Raw genomic sequence first — 21,043 nt, 5'->3', positions numbered from 1 at the left:
GACTATGAGACTTATCTATGTCCTGGGTAATGTGTGATTTATTTGATGTTGAGTGTGTGTAAGCATTAGCTAATTTTTTAAAAGAACCAATAAAATAAGGAGGCAAATAAAAAAACCATTGCGAGGCCTTATCTCAAAATGTCCTAACAAATAATCTAGCCATAAGTCTATGATCATTTGAGAAGTCACTACACAAGGTTTGAAATGTTTTTGCATGAGTCAAGGAATCACCTTCTCCATTGTAAAACTTTAGGTGAGGGATTTCCATGTATTGAGAGATAATGGTACGAAATATATCTTGGGAAAGTAGGCTAGCAATGTCACAAGTGGGAATGTTGAATTTGGATTGGTTCATGGAAGCGAATTGTTTTTTTAAAGATGAAACACTTTGGGCTAGATTACTAATGGTTTCTTTGCTCGATAGGTTGGTATTGGACGTGTTGGATAATTAAGGATGTGGAATATTATGTAAAATGTATGGAGCATTGGAATATGAATGTGGGACATTGTGGTAAGTAGGTATCTGAGATGGTTGGGAAATACATGGAACAATCACAAAAGGAGGTATGATGGAAATTCCTCCAAGACTAATATGTGTAGGATTTACATTTTGTGTATATGTAGCCATGACAGGTAGAGAATAAGTAGGCACATTAGGCAATGATATTGGGACATGGTGGTATTTTCAACGATATTAGGGGGATTAGAAAAGTTAAGATCTTTGACACAACTTTTCATGGGAATGACATCACCATTCACAATATGAGATATGACATGCAACAAATCCGCACCCTATTCATCATTTTGATCCATCCTCCTCAACCCTTCAATCAAGGGGATTGCATCACTATTCGAGTGTTCTTGACCCATCTAATATTCAAGCTTTTCCAAATCATGGAAAATGTTTACTACTTGGTTAGGAGACACTCGTGTTAGGGATTCATCCTCACCATGAGAAATGTGGGAAGAACTATTGTCAATAATTTTAGGTATTTCATGTGTAGGTATAGAAGTTTCACCAAGTTCCTATGGAAAATGTTAGTTGACTTAAGCTCTACACTTCTAAGGGAAGCCATAAGTCTATAACTTCTTCTCATGGGGATATTAGATATAGGGCTCAAATTCATAAAACTCATGTACAAAGATAATGAAGGAAATGTCTAAATAATATAAATATTTAACAAATTGACTATTTAAGCATTGCATAAAATGAATAAAATTTGAATCTCTAAATGCATAAGCTATATGATTGCAATAGGAATTTAATGAAATGCATACAAATCATATCTAAAAATCAGAAGTAAGCATAGGATATGTCAGGTTCATCAAAATGTAAGGTGGGGAAAATAGGATTCACAAGTTTATGCATGGTTGGATCAAGTGTTCTCTTGGGTTTCATTGTCCTGCCTTACATTGGAAGGAAGATGATCCACTAGGTAGCTCAAGAAGGCTCAAGCACAAAGTGGATGCAATGATCCTTCATTGTAAGGTACTTGAAGATGACTATGTAATTGCAAATGAGAATCAAATGAGCTAGGATCAAATAGGCTAAAATTGATAGCTTTCGGCATGCACATAAAGACAGTAAATTGGTAGACTAATTTTAGAAGACAAGAGAACATAACAGATTGTAGTTGACCTGCAGTCCAAGTTTGAGGCAAAAATGGATAGACTGGGAACCCAAATTGACCCACTCTTGGAACTAGGTTGATGTGCTCGACCCACTCTCGGCACTTTCTGCTATGATGAATTATAGGTTGTACATCTCTACCTAATTAGTATGTATCTATTTTTGTAAGTGGGCCACCTATTCCTGCACAACCAGAGAAAAGAGATAAAATGTTGGGTAGAAAAGGGTTTTCCTAGGTCAAACCTCAATTTTGGAATCAACCTTGAAATTGAATTGAATTGAACTTGAATTAAAAGTGTGTTGTTAGGTAGTCACGGCTAGAATTTAAAATGGAATTTTTATACCTTCATAAACCCTCTTTTATGTTGAAATGCTCATGAAGATATGATGTTGTCTTAAATGTAGTTGAACTTAGGAGGAGGAGATCATGAAGGCCATCACAAATGCATAGATCTTCCAATTACTCCTAGTCTTCAATACCTTGATGCTTGATCACTTGCTCTCGAATTGAATTAAATAGCCTGTCATTATTGAGTCTTCTTTATTAGATTTGATTGATTGATTACCCAAAATGGGGAGGATACCTTTCTTATATACCTCTCTCAAGCATTTTGGGGTGCAAAACTTGGAGTAGGCCAACATGGGAATATTTCCTGCTGAAACTAGTTGAGTGTGCTATGGTTTAAATTTGGGGCCAAACATCAAGGAGAAGGTCCCTCTGGGTGACCTACTCCTCCCAATGTGGCCTCAAATCAGGACCTGAGGTCCAAAATAAGAAGGATATGCGAGAAACATATGCTAAATTAGGGTTGGATCAAGCATGTCGGGCACAAAAGGCCAAGAACACTAAAATAGGGCCTAGTTGAGCAATAAATTGCATAGGGGTGCAATTTATGATGCTACATGTTAGAAGCTTTAAAATAGATGTTAACCTAAGATCTAGTGCAAGAAATAGAAACTATAAAATTACAAATACAAATGATCAAAGACAAAGATAGAATTAGATGTAGTATCCAATGAAAAAATACAAATTTGATAAAAGAGAAAATAGGATTATAAGAGAACAAAAGTATGTAGTTGCATGAATCTGTACTTACAACTTAGGAGAGTATGTATAGACTATGTGAGAGAAAATAGGTAACAAATATGACTAATAGAGAGAGACCAAAAATAAGAAAGTGTAACTCCCATGGAAGATGTCACCAACTCATCCCACTCACATTAATATGCTTTATTAACCTAAGGAAACTAGATTAAAAATGTAAGGAATATGTATGGAAAATAAAAATATACTGACAATAATGTCATGATATACTACCAAAATAAGGAAGAGTATTTAGCATCATCTAAAACTCACCCCATAATAACTAAAATAAAATAAGATGTATGAAAATCTATAAAAACATTCTTTATTTCAATAAGAAATAGTGGTAAACCAAGTATAGATATCTTGATTAACATCTTATCCATAAGCATATGATCATACTTTTGTTAACATTAAGTGCAAGTAGTAGAGTATTGTTCTCTATATGCTTAAAATTACTTCAATATTTGACTTAAATTAAATTTATATTTTATGAATAAACTACTATAGTTATGTAAGTTATTAAGTTAAATTTGGTTACAACTGAAAAGTGGTCAAACTAATATGGTCTTTTATTTAAATCAAACGCTTCCAATCAAAATTAAATTAATCCTTTGGAATGGGAACTTGTTAATGCAATTAGGATATTAATTGATAAGAACATCTAATTATGAATAGCTAGATTTTAACAATAAATGTTTTAGGTGTTTTTCAAGGTTGCAAATATCTATATATTTTTAATGTGAATCAACGCCTTATAACGAATGTTAAATCAAAGGTTTGATTATGGGAATTATTGAATGCACATATAAATAGATATGTGAAGCTTATTTGGATGTGTATATACTACTATGACACATTATAGTGCCATCAAATGATCTAATGTGTCAATTTCACTATAAAATTTTACACTATGGACGCTATAAGATAGCTATTATGAATTTAATTTAATGGTTGCAATGACATAAAGTGCAACTAACTCAATGTCACAATAACACCACTAGAAGGAGGTTCATTGATCATCACTTACAATAACACCACTAGAAGGAGGTTCATTGATCATCACTTCCAAATATGATATATGTTAAATTTTAATGTTAATTAAAATTAAAATCCCTAAAGTCCAATTTATTTTAGATGATAAATTATTAAACAAAATTTGTTAGATGTCATAATTAGGTTAATTTTGCTACAATTTGTTTAGGAACTATCATGGTATATTTAAGTGTATGAAATTTATGTGTAAAGTACTTCTAACCTTAAATTTAGAAAAAAAAAATGATTTTATCTTTGAAAGTATTTACATCATATAATATCTTAGTTTGCAAGTCACATATTTTAAGTTCAATTGAACCAGCAAGAACTACTAGAAAAAAAGTCATTTTGAATCCATAACTAAATTTAAATTTGAAAGTTTGATTTGATTCAAGATAGAAATAAATGATTTTGCAAATTGAATCAATTTTTATTAAACATATTAAATTAGCTTCAATCAATATTTTTCTTAATTACTAACTATTATAATATAAAAAATGTCATATTCACACAAATCAATTATATTTTAAACAAACAAATCTAAATAAATCCACTTCTACATTTTTAGACTCAATTTAAAATATTTTATTTTTAACTACAATATGACAAAATAATAAATAATAAAATAAATTCTTAAAAATACCTCTCTATATAATATCATTTTCAATGATCTTTCTTTTGAGATTGGATATGCATTCTTTGCACCACATAAATCAGCATGATGACAAAACAAAAATTATCCATAGTAGGATAATTCCCTTGAAGAAAAAATAAAAAAGAAAAAATAAATTATCCATAGTAGGATAATTCCCTTGAAGAAAGAAAAATAAATAAAAATAAAAATTTTAATGCTTTTATTTATTTATTTTCTAATGGCTCAACAAAACAAACTATTAAATGATTATAAAAAGAACGTCTTTTAATTGTTCATGGAAGCAACAATGCTAGTATATAGTGACATGAGACTTAATTAGCGATGAAGTGAGGGAATCGCCATATAAATCTTTTAATAATAAGACTTCATTATCTCTTTTTAATATTTAGCTTTGGATAAGACAATATATAAATTTGGCTTATTAAATAAAAAATTATATCTTTTAAAAATGATTTTTTTAATAATTTTAAATGATTAAAAAAAGTGTGTAGTAAAAATTAATTAATATTTAAAAATACACTTTATAATATATTATTATTTGTATGAAAAAATGTATTAGAATTATAAATTATTATATTTTAAAGAGGTAATTTTAACAAAGTATAATCATTTTAAGTAATAATAATTATTTAAGAAAAAATTCTAGAGGTTTAATTCACATGGTGCGGCTCCTCATTCTAAATGTGCAGCAATTTGTCTACCTTAATTCAAATCTCATCCACCTATCCATTAGGGCTAGGGGCATTCAAATCCGCCCTAAGGGTTATAAGGGCTTGCCGTATTGATCAATGCCTTCATGCAAGTGATCCAAGTTACTGGACTAATGATTTCCTAGTTACCAAAAAAATTACTTAAGGAAAAATAAAATAAAAAGTAAATGAATTAGCCATTATCGCCATTGAATGGTTACATGGCTCATTTTAATATTAATTATATGAAAAAAAATTATATATATTTTTATTGAATCAAGGATTTAAGTCTGGATCTCCATATGTGGCTTAAGCCCAAGTATTCTTCTCTATTCAATTTATGTTAATGTTTTATGATCTTCAATGCCTATCTCAAATATCTTTCAAAATAGTGGTCCTCCATTGCTAAGAATTCAGTATCTTCAATATAAATTTGATATTTTATTTTAAATAAATGTTATAGAAACTAACATCATAATTCATTCCTTGCATCATATGCTATTAGAAATACTCAAATGTCATAAATTTTAAATATAATCTCATTATTAACTATTGCTTAAATGTTTATTATTCTTCATGTTGGATGTGATCTAATTGATTCTATTAAGAGTTCAACAAGAATACCAAAATATTTCAATTTTCTAAGGGGGGTGATAAATTAGGTTTTAAAGTCATCTCATGGTTTCACTATAGACAACCAAAGACTAAATGCAAATTGGGTATCATTAATCCCAAAGCCCAAGGAATCTATCTTATATGTAAATGGATCACTTGTGGTGTTAGTTAAATTGCTATGAGGAATTTTCTCAAGGTTCATCGACAAGACAAACTCCTTGCATTATTCTTTAAAATTAGAACCTCATCATCATTGGTCAATATGTGGAAGTTGGAAAATTTTGTCAAAGTTTTTGAATTGGAAAGAATCGTGCCTCATGCATGGAATTCTTTTCTCCCACTCTTCTATTTGTGAATAGATTATTTAAGCATGACAATTATTTGTACATATCCATGCAACCCCATGCTTCTTGGATATTTAATGAAGCCATGTGTAGAACCGAATGCATAACCAGATCCACGTCCAGATTCTCATTAGTGTAATCTTCTGGGTTGTAGTAGTTTATCTAGCTTATCCAATATTTCTAGTAGCAAATCCGATAATAGAGCAAGCACATCTAGTAGCAGCAAATAGATGGTGAAGACCTAGTAGCTTGACAAGTTATTGATTATTAAGTCTTTTCCATATATATATCCATGGGTAGTTGATCCAAAAGTTTATATAGCAGTAGCATTTGAGCCAATAGTTTAAGTAGTAGCATTTTTTCCAATAGCATAAGAAAAGGATTATGCAATTATAAGGTCCTTGACTAGTTCTCTGACACCTTTGAGATCGACTTAACCTCACCTCTAGGTACAAACCAATCATCCTACATGTTATATCTTACCTCTCTCAAATAAAGAAATAAGATTTATACCTCAACTCCTAGTAACTTCCGAACTAGATGGAATAGATACAATGTTAGATCTCCAACCTAGAAACCACTCAACAAAACCTTGCCAAAAGTATTGATTCTATCATCCCTAAAACTTTGTCCATAATGACTAATAATTTTGCATTAGATTATCAAACCAAAACGACTCACAACACCATATACTATATAGAGACAATGAACATGTGAACAACTTAAAGATAGATGTTGACTATCTCTTCTAACTAAAAAAAATGAATCATATAAAAACAATGTTGAACAACTTTCAAACCATTAATTGATTACAATCAGTTTTCTTGGTATTTATGACTTGACTTCATCCTTTACTCTTATCAACTTTGATCAAATTAATTAAAAGTAAAAATATATATATATAAATTAAATAGAAAATAAACATTCTATCATATACATTTACTACTAAGTCCCATTAACTATTCTCCAAGATTGAAAGACAACAATTACTAGAAATCCCATTAACTATTGTAAAAAACTTAACGACAGCAAACATAAATAGATAAAATTAAACTTAAATAATCCAATCCATTAAAGACAAGAAAAATCCACAGTATTGAAATGGAGTAATCTCATGTATTCAACAACTTCCAAATCAGATCCTTTCGTGTGCAGCATAATGATTACCCAGGATTTATTCAAAGGTAACCAACTCCTCAGCTCATTGCCTATTTACAGTAGTATCGGTGGAACGACATTTGTCTTATAGTATGTGGAAATAAGTGTCCCATGAAGCGTCGACATTTGTAGTTTTGTCATACACAATAAATCCCAGGGCTAAGTAGCGTGTTCAAAACTTGCAGTTTTCCTTTTATAAAAATGCATTTCTTTAATGGCGGAATTGGGTTGACTTTTGGAGGCTCTGCCACCCAAATATGGTTTTGACTCTGTAAATCTTCAGGACATTAATTTCGCTTACATGCCATTCAAAGTATGCTCAATTTGTCAGGGCGAGAAAAACAAGGCAAAGGTTTGGCTACCCATAAAAGCTAATAAAAGATTATCCAAATCAATCACGCAACAGTTGGGAAGGAAGGAAGATAACATTAGGCTAACGTAATGGGATTTAATATAATGGGGCAAACGTAATGGAAAATGTGTTGGGCTCTGTGTTAGGTGTGGTAGAGAAGAAATTAGCAAGCCATGGTGGTTAAATCCAGGGCAGCCTTAGAAGACACGTTTAATGCCATGGAAGGGCAATAAAAGTGGGTTTTTTATTTTATAAAAGAGAAAATAACATCTGGGGAAGAATCGGTTATGGTGTTGCTAGAAAACACAGTTGTGAAAGGTGTTTATTAAAATAGAAAAATTCAAAATTGGAAGGAATTGCTACTTAAATGCACCCGGCGTGGGTGAGGTATTGAAAAATATAGTAGAAGTGTAGCGACATTCATACCAGGTTGGTTTCTGCTTTTGGATGGTTTTTGAAAGTTAAGGAATTGTGACATCTGAAGGGATTTCTCTGTGTGGGTTTTGTTTCAATAAGGAGGTAGCCATAGCCATTGCCATAGATTATGGAATTTGTCAGGTTATTTGAATCTGTGTGGAATTTGCTGCCCGTGACATCATGGCTCAAGGCTCGCAGAATGGCAGGTGGGCGGGCAGCGAAGTTTCTTCCTGTGAGCAAATGTGGGGATTTAGCGAGTAGGGAAAACCAGAGTGTCGTATCTGATCTTGATGGTACTCTGATGAGATCCAGTTCTTCTTTTCCTTACTTTATGCTCATGGCTTTTGAAGCAGGGGGGCCTCTCAGAGCATTGGTGCTCCTCCTGGCTTCGCCTCTGGTGTGGGTTTTGTACTATTTTGTCTCTGAGGCGGCTGGCGTCCAAGTTATGATCTTTTTGGCCATGGCAGGAATTAAGGTGACGCAGGTTACCAGTGTGGGAAGGGCTGTTCTGCCCAAGTTTTATATAGAAGACATGCATCCTCAAGCGTACAAGGTTTTTGTGTCTTGTGGGAAGAGATATGTTGTGACTGCTAATCCCAGGATTATGGTGGAGCCGTTTCTCAAGGAGTATCTAGATGTGGAGTGTGTTCTGGGGACTGAACTGCAGGTTGTTGCTGGTTATTGCACTGGCTTGGTGGCCAAACCAGGGGTGTTGATTGGAATGAAGAAGCAGAGAGCTGTCAAGGACTTCTTTGGAGAAAAGAAGCCCGATATTGGCCTTGGTGATCGCCTCACTGATTTCCCTTTCATGTCTCTATGCAAGGTATTATGTCATGGAGTTTTTATCCTAGTGATACATAAGTCTGTGCCAGTTTTCAGAGTCTTGAAGTTCAGAGGATTTATCATGTCTGTTTTCTGTTTTTGCCAGCTTTCTTGATGTGGGTTTGGGTGGTTTTAGTGTTGCCTCCCGTCTTCATTTTCTTGTTCTCCAATTGAAATATTGTGGTTCAGATTTAGCTGGTTGTTATACCGAATTTTTATTTTAAGGTCTTCTATAATATCCATTACTTTACCGTTTCACGTCCTTGTATAATCTGATACCTTTTTCTTTCTTGATTACTGTATAGTGGTCATCTTTCTGGATAAGTTCTACTTTTTATTGTGACCACCCTTTCTTTTTCTTTTGCGGTCAGATCGTTTTTCTTGATGTATATCTTCATTTAATGATCTATTTTAATCTGTTGAATTTATAAAATGAAAGTTTTTAATGACTTCCACTAACCCAAACAATTTAAATTGAACCCGCCCAAACCAACAAATTTGATTTTGGTTTGTTTCATTGGTGTACAAATTTGATTTTGGTTTGTTTCATTGGTGTTTTTGTTTTGGGATTCCTTTACAGTTGCTATACGTTCTGTTTGTTTCATTGGTGTATAAATTTGATTTTGGTTTGTTTCATTGGTGTTTTTGTTTTGGGATTCCTTTACAGTTGTTATACGTTCTGTTTGTGCTATCTCAAGTCATACCTTGTACTATGTACCAGTATGTACCATGGAATCTCCATGATTTGTCATTTTCATAGAAGAACCGCGTTTTAGTCATATGATTATTACACATTTACATTCACTCAGGGGTCTGTGGCAGATGTCTTGTGATGATGTGATAGCAGTCACTGATTTAGATAAAATTCCACCTTCAGAATGATCTCTTTTTCAGACAGCTTATAGGTTGCTCAATATATATTTTACAGGAAGACTGACTTTTAACACTTGCTATAACATAAGACAGCTTATAGGTTGCTCAATATATTTTACAGGAAGACTGACTTTTAACACTTGCTATAACATAAGAGGTTGCTATATGTTTTGTTTGATACAGGAAGCATATGTTGTGCCCTCAGACAAAAATTTGGAAACTGTACCAAGGGAACAATACGTGAAGCCGTTGATTTTCCACGATGGGCGATTAGCTGTTCGACCCACGCCATTGATTTCCATAGGGATTTTTCTGTGGTACCCAATAGGCATATTTTTGGCCATAACCAGGATGTTGGTAGGGTTATGCCTGCCTTACCACCTTGCAGTCCCTGTGGGAGCGTTCCTGGGAGTAAGAATCAGAGTAAAAGGTTCACCTCCAGTCCAGAGAGAGGATACCAGTGGGGTTTTGTATGTTTGTCCTCACAGAACTCTATTAGACCCCATATTTCTCACATCAGCCCTGGGACGCCCTGTTACAGCAGTCACCTACAGCCTCAGTAGAATGTCTGAAATCCTGGCTCCCATCAAGACAGTCCGGTTAACAAGAAACAGAAAATTTGATGGACCCACCATGCAACGTCTCTTGAAAGAAGGAGATCTGGTTGTCTGCCCAGAGGGGACGACATGCAGGGAACCTTATTTGCTTCGTTTTAGTTGTCTGTTTGCAGAATTAGCAGATGATATTGTTCCAGTGGCCATGAATGCAAATGTGAGTATGTTCTATGGAACCACAGCCCGGGGATTCAAGTGCCTTGATCCTATATTATTCTTAATGAATCCTTCTCCTTGCTATGATGTTGAATTCATGGAGAAACTTCCCAAGGAGTTAACTTTTTCAGGAGGCAAATCAAGTTTCCAGGTAGCCAATTACCTGCAGAAAAAGCTGGCAGATAAACTTGGATTTGAGTGCACAAATTTCACCAGAAGGGACAAGTACATGATGTTAGCAGGCAATGAAGGAATAGTGCCAGAGAGATAAAATTATACTAAATCATTGCAGCCCATATCAGTCTAATCCTCTGTTGTTAAATTCCCCTGTTTAGCAGCTATTCCTAGGCTGGTGATATTCCAAGGATCTTGGTTGGTTGGTGGAATGTATAGGTAATATGATTTACATAGCATTAAGTCCTGACCTACCAGGACAGAAAATACTAAAATTAAATGAGATTACAGGAGAGGTTACACCATGCATAAAATCATTATATGTTTTTAGCTACTCTGACGAGATACAGGTTGAATTCTGACACGCTCTAGTGTAATTTGAAAGTAATAAAGGCAGCCCACGTCCTTCATCCCGATTCGAAGGAGCGTGTGGCGCCTCAATTTGATGTCTGTAAATTAGGTGGATTCATTAATATTCATTGCCATGATTCATTTATTTTTCCGAGAATTTTCGCAGATCATTCAATTCAACAATTTTCTGCACAGGAAGTAATAATACAATGATAATCCATTATGTTTTCTTTAAATAAAGATTGTTTTTGTGCAGAGAAGCAATGATGGTAGATAATACACAATGTTTTCTTTCAATAGTTGATTGAATAGAGATTGTAGGTAAGCAATGTTTAAGGAGTGGATTGTTGATATGCACAGCTGTGTAATCGAGGCCAAATTTAAGATGGGTGTGTATCTTTATTTTGGTTTATTGATTGAAATAAAAATTTCGAGAGAAACTCGGAAAAAGTTGACAAAGCTTTATCGAAAGGATAACCAGGCTTGGCCAAAATTATGAAGAGTGTTATGCAGTACAATTCACGAACGAATTGAAAGGAACATTAAAGGAATATTATGATTAATGTTTAGCATCATTACGAGCTATAATAATTCGACAAATTCTGGTTGAACCATTTGATCTTTTGGTCTGGTGATCTGTGGTAGTTCACTTGCAAAAATCTGGTTGAGCAGTTTGAACTATGGAGAGATGGTCTATGATAGTTCACTTGCCAAAATATGGTTGAACAGCTTGATCTCTAAATGAAGACTGGTGGGATAGAAAAGACTTTGTTATGGGCCATCTGGCAGGTGTTCTAAGCAAATTTCCAAGGTAGCTTGATTACTTTAAAATAAATTATTACATTCATACCAAACATGAGCTTCGTCTTGTCTTATTTTTGAGTTTTTGGCTTGTTACTTGGAAAGTACTACATGTCTTACAATATTTCCAAAATGTCCATTGTTGTTTAAATCTTCAAACACTAATATGGTAATATATTATTATGAATTATTTTTCAATTTGATATTGTGTATAATTAAATATAAAATATAAATAATGTTGGGATTAAGGTGTCACAATCTTTGAGTCTTCATACTGATTATTAATTTAATTAATTATATTGTATATATTTATTTATTTATTCTGACTTGATTATTTTTTAAGTTTGTCATTTACTTTCTGGGTTCTCTTGGAGAGGTGGCATCCTACATGACAGGTGAAGTTAATGGCACGTTTCCTATTGTGTAAGAATGTAGATATGGAGTAATCCCTATCTTTTAAGAAATGGGTGTCCACTTTGGAGGTCTTATGAATTAGGAGATTGAAGTCAAAAATTTCATGTTAAAGATAAAAACAAATTTGACACTCTTATGTTTTCATTAGATTAAACCGAGAGAGGCCTGAACCATTACATAGTTGCTAAAGTGAAGAAACCCAAAGTCTCATGAAGAGTGAGAGCCCCAAACCAAAAGGCTAGCTACCAAAAAGAACAAAACCTAGTTGACACTCAAAACCAAACACCACAAAACCAGAAGACGAGACTAGACTAGACGAATAGAACAAAAAAAATAGTCACACCCCCACCGAAGACACGAACCGATGGCCTACCTAGTGGGGGGCTTCTCAATTTTCTAATCTTGGCTCATTGCTTTCACTTTGTTGGAGAAGGAGAGCCTTAGAGAAGGAGAGCCTCTTGTTTGAACCTTTACCTAAAGAAATATCAGGGGACTTTGATGTAGCTTTTACCCTTGACACTGATGACTCTAATCCAACAGCAAGGGAAGAATACAAGTGACGTTTCTTTTTAGCCTACCTCGTGTTGATTTCTTCCTGAATGACCTGTAGAGCCATAGAGCTCTTCCTTGACATTTCATCATTTTGTGTTATTATTTCCTCCATTTTCCTTTTTAGGGACACCTAGTTGTCCTATAGAACCTCAATTGCCTTCGTTGCCTCCTTTATATCCTCCTTCTAGTCCATCTTATCATAGAGCCCCTTCAATTCCTCTTCCATCCCTTCCCACTTCTCAAGATTCTTTGCTAAATCATTTGCCACCACCCAAACCCTTTGATCCTTATCATCCATTACCCAACTGGAAGCTCTAGAATCCACTTCAGTGAGGACCTCAAACCTGTTAATTTTCTTTTTTGCCACATTTAGTTGCCCTAAAAGCTAATGGATTATAGCTTCATGTTTGTTGTAGGCATTACAGAGCTCATTGACCTTATCAGTAAAGGCAGGGAACTCCCATTTCCTTGATGAGTTCGTAAGTGAGAGGGGAGGGGAACCAAATGAGGGGATAGAAGGGGTGGTAGAATTACCAACAAGGTTGTCCACAGTCCACTCAAACCCAGTAGATAACGAAAAAGCAGAGTCCTCAAAAACATTCTCCTTTGCCTTCGACTCTTCAACAATGCATTCAGCAATGAGAGGGGCCAGGGGTTTCTTGGATTTAGCCTACCTACAAGGGTTAACCTGGGTAGGGGTCCCTTTGGGTTAGGATTAGAGATGGAGTCTTTACTTCCTGGGTTATCCAACAACTCAGCATAAGGAGTGGGACTAGAGGAATTGCTAACTAACCCACAAGTGGGGGTCAAATTCAAGTGGAAATTATACATACGCATAATAAGCCCCTAATGCAGGGGAAGGACATTTTTAGTTTTAGCAACAACCAAAGAGTGGGAGATAGATGAAAATAGACAATAACGAAAATTCATCGTCACACCATACCTCAAATGATCGAGCATAGGTAATAGCTAACAATGGAACCATTTGAATCCCCCATCCAATGTGATGAACTTCATAAGGAGCAATGCGGCCTCTTTCCAAACCCCAGGAAAATCATCTCTTCTGAACCCACTTTGCAGACAAGCAACTTTATCACTCAGCTTCTAGAACCTAATAAATTTTGCCTTGTAGTTACCCTTAGGTTTCTTTGGGAAGGTTGTTCCTTCCACCACAAGACCAATAGCAACCGCAATAGTTTCCATAGACACCATGAACTTTACTCTACCCACTTGGACTTCGCCCTCATTCCAAGATTGAGCAAATTGCTCAGACAAAGAAGGGTTGAAGCGCTTCATTCCTTCAACGTATGTTGTCAGGCTGCCCTCCACCACCTTCTTCCAAAGAGCTTCATTTTGTTTGAAATTATCACATTTGTCTGGCTCAGTTTGAATAAGATCACCACCCATGGCTTCCACGGAGAAGCCAAAAACATGGACTGAAAAGGAGTTGCTAAAACTTGCTTTAGGATAATAACAGTTAAAGGTGGTTTTGAAAGAAGCATAGATTTCACTAGATTTAACAAAGTGTGTCCACATCAATAAATATTAAAGTACACATGGAATTTAAAAGACCCATCAAAATTTAATTTCAACCAATTGGTGTCCAGGGCATGAGAAACTTGTGTAATTTTAACAATCTCCTATGTTTAGAAGAGAGACTTGTGCAATTTTTATTCTTGAATAGAAAAAGTAAAGAAAGTAGTTTTTCACTTTTATCTTTTCTTGGGGGCTAAGTTAAGGATTGAAATGCTTTCCTTGAAGATTTATACCTAAAAAAGAGGATAGTTTTGTTTGAATATGCAAGCTGAAGTTAGAACTATTAATAATGTGCTTTATTCAACTTTTTTACTTTGTTGAAGATGGAGTTGCTTTCTTTGGCACCTAGCTTATATATTATTAAATATTTGTTGTATTTTTCATTGTAGAAGGATGATAGGGTGATAATTATAGAGCTATTATTAAGTTGTTAGATTTTCTCCAAAAAAGAGCAAGATGTAACTCTCCATGTCAAGGCCATGAGCTTGCAAGTGTATTGTAACTTATTTATTGCAAACCAATATATTGGTTTGATGCTTTGGAGTGTGGGGTCTTTTACCTAAAACGGTTCTCTCCACTTATATTGATGCTTCTTCTCTTCTCTCTAATTTTGCTTTCTTTCATTTTTTTTAAAGTATTAATTTACATGTTGTTTGTTATTCAAATTTACATAGAAATATGTGAGTTGAATTATCTTTCCTCAAAGGGCTAATACAATGGGAAACTAACTATGTTTACTTCCATTTAAAGGAATGGTAGTATGTTCTTGTATCGTGACATTAAACATTGAATTGAAAGAAACAAAGGATATTGGAGGCTCATACTGCTTCTTGGAGGTCTTTCTGGGATGCCCTTTTCCTCAATTGGTATTAGAGCTCAAATTCCATGGTTTGCAATTGCTTTATTTTTTGCTTTCATGTATTGCATGTGAAAGTTTAATGGTATTTAAGGTTTTGGGTATTTCTTCTATAAATATTTATTTGTCTAGCAAGCTTCAAAGAATCTATTGTGAAGGAATTTGACTAATTATTAATCCTTGTTTAAGTGGAAGTCGTAGACACCCTAAATTCAGGCTCTCCAATTTATTAACTCAAGTTCACCTTATTCCTCCTACTTAAATAATTAATTAAATTATAATAAATTAATTTGTATTCCCTCTTTCATAGTTAATTATGATTTTAACTATTCTTCTAAATTTTGATTAATTATAATTAACTAGAATACCTATATTTAAAAAAATCTAAATAAATTACGTCGAGAGATATCAAATTTTAAAATATTTAATATTCATAAATAATAATAAATCGCCAAATTTATTATGTTTATGAGTAACAAGGGAAAAAAATGTTTAAAAAATCAAGATGGGAGCTCTATATTTTCTTTGACGGAAAAATAAATTCTACTCTATGCAATTGTAACTATGAAAATTTTGCTAGGTATGTAAGCAACTATGTAAAACTGTGGAATTATAGACCAAGTGCTTCAGTTATGCCATTTTGGATAGAATAAATAAAGCATTTAAAAGCATATCCAATGCATTTACGATGCGTCCAGTATTCATTTAAGATATATGTAGTACTCATTTATGATATGCTCAGTATTCAAGTTGAAATGATCATTAAAAGGATTGAATAGGGTCATAAAATTTGATACGTCCTTGTCACTCCCCTCTATGCCTCTAAAACCACCATGAAAATTAGCTTGAATATAATTTTAAAAAGAAAAATTTCATGCATACATGCTTTCTTGGGCTCAAAAATCAAGAAGATAGTGAATCTTTGAATTGTTGAGAGATATCTTGTCAAAACATCTTTTCCATAGTCACCCTTATGGAACTTATACAATCCCAATAGAAACATATTGTGCTTGTCTTCCACCAAGGAATGCCTTGAGAGAAAAAAAATTGTGATAACAAAAACAATAATAAAATTCTTCCAATAAGTATGAAACATTTAATTTCAACATCATAAATTCTCAAAAATCTATCAAAAATAGCACTGCAGTGATCAAAATTCTCAATTTATGTTTTAAATTATTTAAGTGTTCCATTAAAGGGACCACAAATGTCATGTGAAATCCATACTTTTCTTTCTCTTGTGAGATTTGGAACTTTGAACCAAGCCATTTGTAACAAAATCACCTTTTGTGGCTCCATATTCATCAAACATATTCACTATAAGGTTTAGGATATTTGCCTCTGCAAAATCTACTCCCATCTTTGGGTGAATTTTTAGAGTCATTTTCGTTGTGATCTATCTTGTTTACCAGTAGACACTTCACCGGCACCGATAGGTATCTTCTCCGGTAGGAGGAACTCTATGGGTACCAGCATTGCAGGCCGACATGACTTCATCAGGTTACAAGTATTGGAGGCCGACATCATTTGGGAGATCTGACAATCGGCAATTGATTTTTATATTCATGTATATATGTAATTGAGCCAACATGTATATTCATTTTGTAATTATCTATGTAAGTCGACATAAGGCATGAAGGATTGTAAGGGTGTATAGGTCAGTTGCTTAGATCATTTTGTGATATGAGAGAAATGTGAGTGAGAGAGAGATAATTGTAATGCAAGGAATGTTGATTATGTAAGAGGTTATTCCAGTAAGGGTTTAGGGTATCAAAACCAGAACAGACAGAGCTTGAACTGGAACTCTATCAGGCATAGCAAATGTAGTTTATGAGTTCAATTTTATGTTTTCTTATTTAGAGTGACTGTAGTGAGTGAGACTCTTTTGTGATGAGCAGTGTGCTCTAGGATGTATTGTTAGATAGTTCAAATAACCGGAAGACAACTGAGAGGGGGGGGGGGGTGTGAATCAGTTGTCACCAAATTACCGAAACTTTAAGCACTTAAAACTTTAATACCGGAACCCAAAAGATCATTACCGGAATGCATAAAACAAATACCAAAATAGCAGATAAACCAATTAAGTATAAAAAATATGCAGAGAATAAATACCATCCACATGACACCAAGATTTATAGGTGGAAAACCCGGTAAAGGGAAAAACCATGGTGGGAAGCCTACCCACAGTCAAATAATACTTCTACAGTAAGTATGTGAATTACAATTGAGGGGCCTGCACTTGCAAGAAGGCCAACAGCCTAGAGCGCACTGCTCATCACAAAAGGAGTCTCACTAACTACATATAAATCCATACTACAATCTGGAGGAATTAATGAACTGCAAAGATAGCATCTCCTATGCTTGAGTGCAGTTCCGGTTAAGCTCAATACCGGAGGACTAAATCCTCTTACATAAACCCAACTCGATCACTAATGATCAACCAAATCCTCTACCTGAATGATTATTATATTATTCGCTCCTTACATTTCCATATCCCATTCGTATATGATCTACAATGAGATCTTACGTCATATATATACAAACCCTCAACCACAAACAATAAGGTTGGCCACCAGACAATAAAACAATTACATAATTACAAAACATGTCGGCTTGAGACCAAACAAATAATATCCAACCCATAAGACATCTTGAAAACACATCGAGAGGTCCAATCCATACGTTACATTAAGTCGGTCCATAACCTAGACAATATCGGGACCCAATATAGACCCACACACGCTAAAGCAATGATCCCAATCAACTAAATCTTGAACATTATCACCATTAGAATCCTGAATCTCCACTAGAAGCCACACCAATACCACTTATACATATCATCAAGGATCTTCAACAAAGCTATGTCAGTGAAACCCTCACCGAAACAACAAACCAACCTTGCCAGCAAGCGGGATAGCATCTGATCACCAGATCAAAACCAACTGACTGAACATGAGCATGAATAAGCCAATTCCATAACCCAAACATACTAGATCATGATGATCCAATCCAACCAGAGACCAAACAACCTATCGAGACTAGAAGGATACCGATAAAGCAACCAAAATAGCTAGTGTTGACATCAACGACAAAACATCAATGCAACACATAATTAATTCCTCCAAATGGCCAACAATCTCCCCCTTTGGCATTGATGGAAAAACTAGATGTGAAAAACATCCAAGTGCCAAGAAATGCCAAACAAGTTTCCCCCAATGGAAGACAGCCAACAATCTCCCACACAAAGATATAGAAATGAAGTTCTGAAACAAAGACCAAACTCCCCCTGTGAATGATATTTTTGTAAAGATCTATTTTTCACATATATCTCTCCCCCTTTGACATCAATGCCAAAAATCTGACAAAAATATCAAAGCAAAAACAAAAACCATTGAATCACAAGGCTAACTACTCCCCTTGAACAGTAGCATCTCCTCACATCAATCCAGAAAGAATGATATCTTTGATAATGCATACCGGACTGATGCCAAATAACATCAATCAGTTCTCTATCGGAGGGGCAAAAACCCCTAATCTATCTCTCGGGTACTCAAATGATTCTTTAGGCAAAGGTTTAGTGAAAATATCTGCAATCTGCTCTTTAGTGTTCACATAAACCAATCTGGCTTCATTTTCTTCCACCTTCTCCTTCAAAAAGTTATACTTGATAGATATTTCCTTTTTCTTAGAGTGAAATACAAGATTCTTTGATACGTCTATAGTAGTAGAGTTATCACAGTGAATAACTATCAGTCCAATGCAATGCACTTTGATATCCTTCAACATTTGCTTCATCCATAGAACTTGTGTACAGTTAGTAGTAGCAGCAACATACTCAGCTTCAACAGTAGATAAAGAAGTACATGATCTTGTTTCTTTCTGATCCATGAAACCAACTTCTTTCCAAGAAAGAAAGCTCCACCAGAAGTACTTTTTTGGTCATCAACATCACCTGCCCAATCTGTATCTGTATATGCACATAAAGTAAAGTCATCATCCTTAGGGTACCAAAAACCATATTCAAATGTACCTTACAAATATCTAAATATTCTTTTCACTGCACTCTCATGATTTTCTCTAAGATCACTTTGATATCTTGATGCAATACAAACAACATTCATTATGTCAGGCCTAGTCTGAGTCAAATATAGAAAATCTCCAATCATAGATTTGTATCTTGTAGGATTTACCGGTGCAGATTCATCTTTCCTTGACAATTTCTCACTTGTAACTATAGGAGTACTTACCGGTTTAGAGTCTACCATACCAAATTTCTTCAACAATTCCCAAGCATACTTAGTTTGATAGATGAAAATACCTTTGTCGATCTGAGTAATCTGCAAACCTAAGAAAAAATTCATTTCCCCAATCATAGACATTTCAAATTCATTCTCCATATTTTTAGAAAATTCCATGCACAACTTGTCTTCACCTCCAAAAATAATGTCATCAACAAAAACTTCAATAATCAGTATACCATCATCAGTGACTTTATAATATAGATTATTGTCAACATTACCCTTAGTGAAACCAAGCTTCAAAAGATATTTATCTAGCCTTGCATACCAAGCTCTAGGTGCCTGTTTCAATCCATATAAAGATTTCCTTAACCTGCAAAACATGTTTTTATCATCTGAAAGTGAAAAACCATCAGGGTCCTTAATATAAACTTCCTCATCAAGATCCCCATTCAGAAAGGCACACTTAACATCCATCTAATAAACCGTGTATTTCTTATGTGCAGCATAGGCAAGAAATAATCTTACAGCTTCAATCCTAGCTACAGGTGCAAAAGTTTCACCATAATCAATTCCTTCCTTCTGACAATATCCTTTACAGACCAATCTAGCTTTATTCCTTACAACTTGTCCATCTTCATTCAATTTATTCCTAAAAACCCATTTAGTTCCAATAACATTCTTATTTTTAGGTCAGGGAACCAAAGTCCATGTGTTATTCTTCTCAATCTGATCTAATTCTTCTTCCATAGATTTCATCCAACATTCATATTTACATGCTTCAATTACCGATACTAGTTCAACTTGAGAAATTAAACATACCTCATTAGATGCCAATATCCTTCTTATCATCACTCCATTGTTCTTATCCCCAATGATCTGATCTTCTAAATGATTCATCCTTACATACCTAGGAGTCTTCTGACTCTCTGTTCCTCTTCCCGGTTCTTCAATTACTATTGAAGTTTATGATACTGTCAGAGTAACTGGTTCAACATTTTGTTCCGGTAAAGGTGTTACCAGTTCAGTTATGATCATTTCCACTGTCAGTTCTTGCTCATAAACTTTGATTTGACTTCTATTCAGCTCATCCACCTTGACATTATCACTCTCCACAATTCTTTGCAATCTCTTGTTATAACATATATATGCTTTTCTTTCATTAGAATAACCAAGAAATATTCCTTCACCACATCTAGGATCCAATTTGCCAGTGATATCATCTCTCCTGATATAACATTTACTACCAAAGATTCTAAAATACTTAATTGTAGGTGTATTGCCAAACCATAATTCATAAGGTGTCTTCCAGTTTCTCCTTTGATATGTACTCTGTTGAATCTATGTGCTCACTGCTTCTCTCCAATAGATATGAGCTAAATTAGCTTCCATCATCATTGTTCTAGTAGCTTCCAAGATTATTTCGTTCTTCCTTTCCACAACTCCATTCTATTGAGGTGTCCGGGGAGCAAAAAAAAATTCTCCTTATACCATGCTTCTCACAAAATTTATTAAACTCACTGGATGTGAATTCTCCACCATTATCTGACCTTAAGCATTTAATCTTCAATCATGTCTCAGTCTCCACTTTAGCTTTAAAGATTTGAAACTTTTCAAAAGCCTTAGACTTCTCCCTTAAAAAAGTAGCCCACATCATTCTAGAATAATCATCAATGA

At 34.4% G+C, this 21,043-nt stretch overlaps 1 protein-coding gene across 1 annotated transcript; it reads left to right on the top strand.

The window, feature by feature from the left end:
• Positions 1-7,694: 7,694 nt before the first annotated feature.
• On the top strand, positions 7,695-11,120 carry LOC131067849 (glycerol-3-phosphate acyltransferase RAM2). The gene is made up of 2 exons (XM_058003021.2): positions 7,695-8,802; positions 9,858-11,120. The coding sequence occupies exons 1-2, from the start codon at positions 8,107-8,109 to the stop codon at positions 10,713-10,715; spliced, it is 1,554 nt and encodes a 517-aa protein (XP_057859004.2). The 5' UTR covers positions 7,695-8,106; the 3' UTR covers positions 10,716-11,120.
• The last annotated feature ends 9,923 nt before the right edge of the window (positions 11,121-21,043 follow it).

This window comes from Cryptomeria japonica, chromosome 8 (assembly GCF_030272615.1).
Source record: "Cryptomeria japonica chromosome 8, Sugi_1.0, whole genome shotgun sequence".
Taxonomy (NCBI): domain Eukaryota; kingdom Viridiplantae; phylum Streptophyta; class Pinopsida; order Cupressales; family Cupressaceae; genus Cryptomeria; species Cryptomeria japonica.
The sequence above is the reverse complement of the archived record's forward strand: the minus strand, read 5'-3'. Positions and strand labels throughout refer to the sequence as shown.

Bases quoted from the DNA above. Each gene is read 5' to 3' on its own strand.
- LOC131067849 (XM_058003021.2), top strand. From the start codon at position 8,107: ATGGAATTTGTCAGGTTATTTGAATCTGTGTGGAATTTGCTGCCCGTG. The intron at 8,803-9,857 runs GTATTATGTCAT...TGTTTGATACAG, and splicing joins CTTTCATGTCTCTATGCAAG to GAAGCATATGTTGTGCCCTC.